The sequence below is a fragment of the Gadus macrocephalus genome, chromosome 21, assembly GCF_031168955.1.
Source record: "Gadus macrocephalus chromosome 21, ASM3116895v1".
Lineage (NCBI taxonomy): Eukaryota > Metazoa > Chordata > Actinopteri > Gadiformes > Gadidae > Gadus > Gadus macrocephalus.
Window position 1 is genome coordinate 15801879 of NC_082402.1, and position 2500 is coordinate 15804378.

The 2500-nt window shown below is 58.2% G+C and overlaps 1 protein-coding gene across 2 annotated transcripts in view; it reads left to right on the forward strand.

The window, feature by feature from the left end:
- fndc1 (fibronectin type III domain containing 1) overlaps positions 1-2500 on the forward strand; it is a 41132-nt gene that overhangs the window by 23023 nt on the left and 15609 nt on the right. For both annotated transcript variants that reach the window (XM_060041238.1, XM_060041240.1), the window contains exon 10: positions 1-2494. This exon is cut by the window's left edge and continues 89 nt beyond it. In XM_060041238.1, the coding sequence (XP_059897221.1) occupies positions 1-2494 (2494 nt within the window). The remainder of the gene's footprint in view (positions 2495-2500) is intronic.

Here is a 2500-nt window from a genome sequence, read left to right on the forward strand (position 1 = left end):
TCAGCAGAAGTGACGGAGACCCCTCAAACGACCCGGGCCCAGTCCACCCACCGGCGGGTCCGCCCCCTCTCCCAGTCCCGCTCCTACCACAGCATCTTCTCCTCCGTCAGGGGGTCCGCCCGCAATGGAGCCTCCAGCAGAGGGAGGGCCAGAGAGAAGCCTGAGGAGAAAGTGGAGGAGGAGGAGGAGGAGGAGGAGGCGAAGACGTTCCCCACCAAACCACCCCCAGAAGAAGAGCCAGTGACCGTGGAGGCTGTGGAAGAGGAAGAGGCCGACAACGACGTTGTTTACTCAGAGCCCCAAGTGACTAGCACACTGGTGGTCACGCCCACTCCAATGACCTCCACCCTTAGGGCTGTGACTTTGGCTCCAACCACAGCCGCCACGACCCCCCGGAAAGCGCCACCAAGAAGACCGATTAAGATCAGGGTTCATCAGAAACCGGGATCTCCCTCTTTATCGTCCTCTTCGTCATCTACAGCCTTGTCTTCTTCGTCATCTGGGGCTTCCTCCACCCTACTGATTCCAAAACATTCCCAGGAGTTATCAGTCATCCAAAAGGACGGTTACACAGATTCTCTAAAGCCCGAGAGCAAAGTCCCATACGCTCAGCCAAGTTTAAGCCAGAGGGAACCCTCCACCCCTGTTTCAACGCAAACCACGGCACAGCCCAAAACAGTAGCACCGCCTTCGGGCAGAGATCCTGCCGTGGCCAGGCGTATCAGTGGGTCTGTGCTGAACTCGCGATATGGTTTTGGCCAAAGGAATTCAGGAATTGCAGCAAGGGGGAATTTCACCCGATATCCAAATGGATATAAATACAGGCCTGATTCCACTGCCAATGCTCAGGCGAAATTGCCAGGCAGGACTCAAAGTCAAGCATCGTCAAACACAGATAGTTCAAAGTCACAATCACCTTTGCCAACTGGATCTCAGACCCGCGAGACATCTGGCACCTTAAACTCAGCGGTCTCCCGGTCCAACTCCAGGACGGGTTCCCAGAGCAAGTCGACATCAAACACCGAGGGCTTGGACGTGTCGCGCTCCAGATCACACAATCCCTCCTCCGCCGGCGCACACAATCCATCCCTCATTCCTCTCAGCGGGTCTCGGACGCCCGCCGCCACAGAAACACAAGACTCTCGGCCCGCTGCCCGCAGAGTGACCCATAACACCGCAACGTCCCACAACACACAGCCCTCACACACCCCCGAAAAGCAGGACACGACGTATGGGGAGGAGTCCGACAACGCCGAGCGCGAGAACACGGGGAGTAGGACGGGACAAGCTGAAGGGCAGACGTCCGCCGTTCGGTTAACGGCGTTGAATGCAAACGTGCCATCCGCCGAGAACGACGGGAAGGAGAGCGAAGAAGGGCCGGATGGAGAGGAGGAGAAAGACGTTGTGTCTCCTGCCAGAGTGCAGCCCTCACACGCAGAGCGATCGCCGTCTCTGGCGGGCCGCTTCCCGGGAAGGTTTGGCACCGGGGCCAGAGTGTCGTCCAACAGGCAGCAGGGCAGGGCGCCGTGGGGCAGGACCTCATCCTCGGTCGGGGCGGGGCGGCCCGTCCTGCAGGGCTCGGCCAGAAGGGCCTCAGGGGCCACTGGAGCCGCAGGGGTGTCCACGATACAGGAGACGAGTGATAATGTGGAGGCCGCCCCAGAGCACAACCTGCTGAAGAAAGGGCTGAGAGACAGTTTGCACAAACCCTCTACGACAGTTAGAAAGAATGAGTTTAGCGAGTCTAGACAACCATCTACCTCTACTGCTGCACCCTCCTCTTCAAACTCCGATTCCCATCATTCCTCAGGTGGCCACAGAGCCTCCAGCGAGGCCGTCCATGGAGGAGGCTCTCATAACCATAATAATAATAATAACAATGACAACGATCATGAAAAGGACTATCTCTACGAGGGGAGTAAGGTGATCGTTGACCGAAATGAAAAAGTACCGGACCCCACAGCAGCCCCCAAAACCACCACGTCAAATCCTGTGAATCACCACCAAACCCCGGGCAACAGAGGCGGGGTGGAGGGGGACAAACGAGAGCCCTCCAGTGGAGGCAGGACCAGCTCTTCCTACCAGCGGCCCGCCGTCTCTGCTAACGGCAGGGCCCGCTCTCCCTCGTCGGCCATCCGGGTGCCTGGCGGCTACAGGCTGCCCTTCAGAGTCCAACCGGCTCAAAGCACTCGAGCAAGATCGCCAACCACGTCGGATTCTTCCTCTTTGTCAGAATCTAGCTCTCATTCGTCCTCATCCAAGATGCCCCGGCCGGTGTTGACCTCTGTCCGCGGGGAGGGCCGTGGCTCCAGCGTCACGAGGACAGGGGGGTTACCTGGAGGGGGTCTGCCATCATCAGCAGCAGCATCCTATACACCACCATCGTCATCTTCGTCAGCGTCATCCAGAGACAGTTTAAGGACGAGAACACGTTACCCTAACTTCAGAGGGAAGGCCCCTAAGGGTGAAGCACTGAGACCTAACTATGGAAATGGTAACA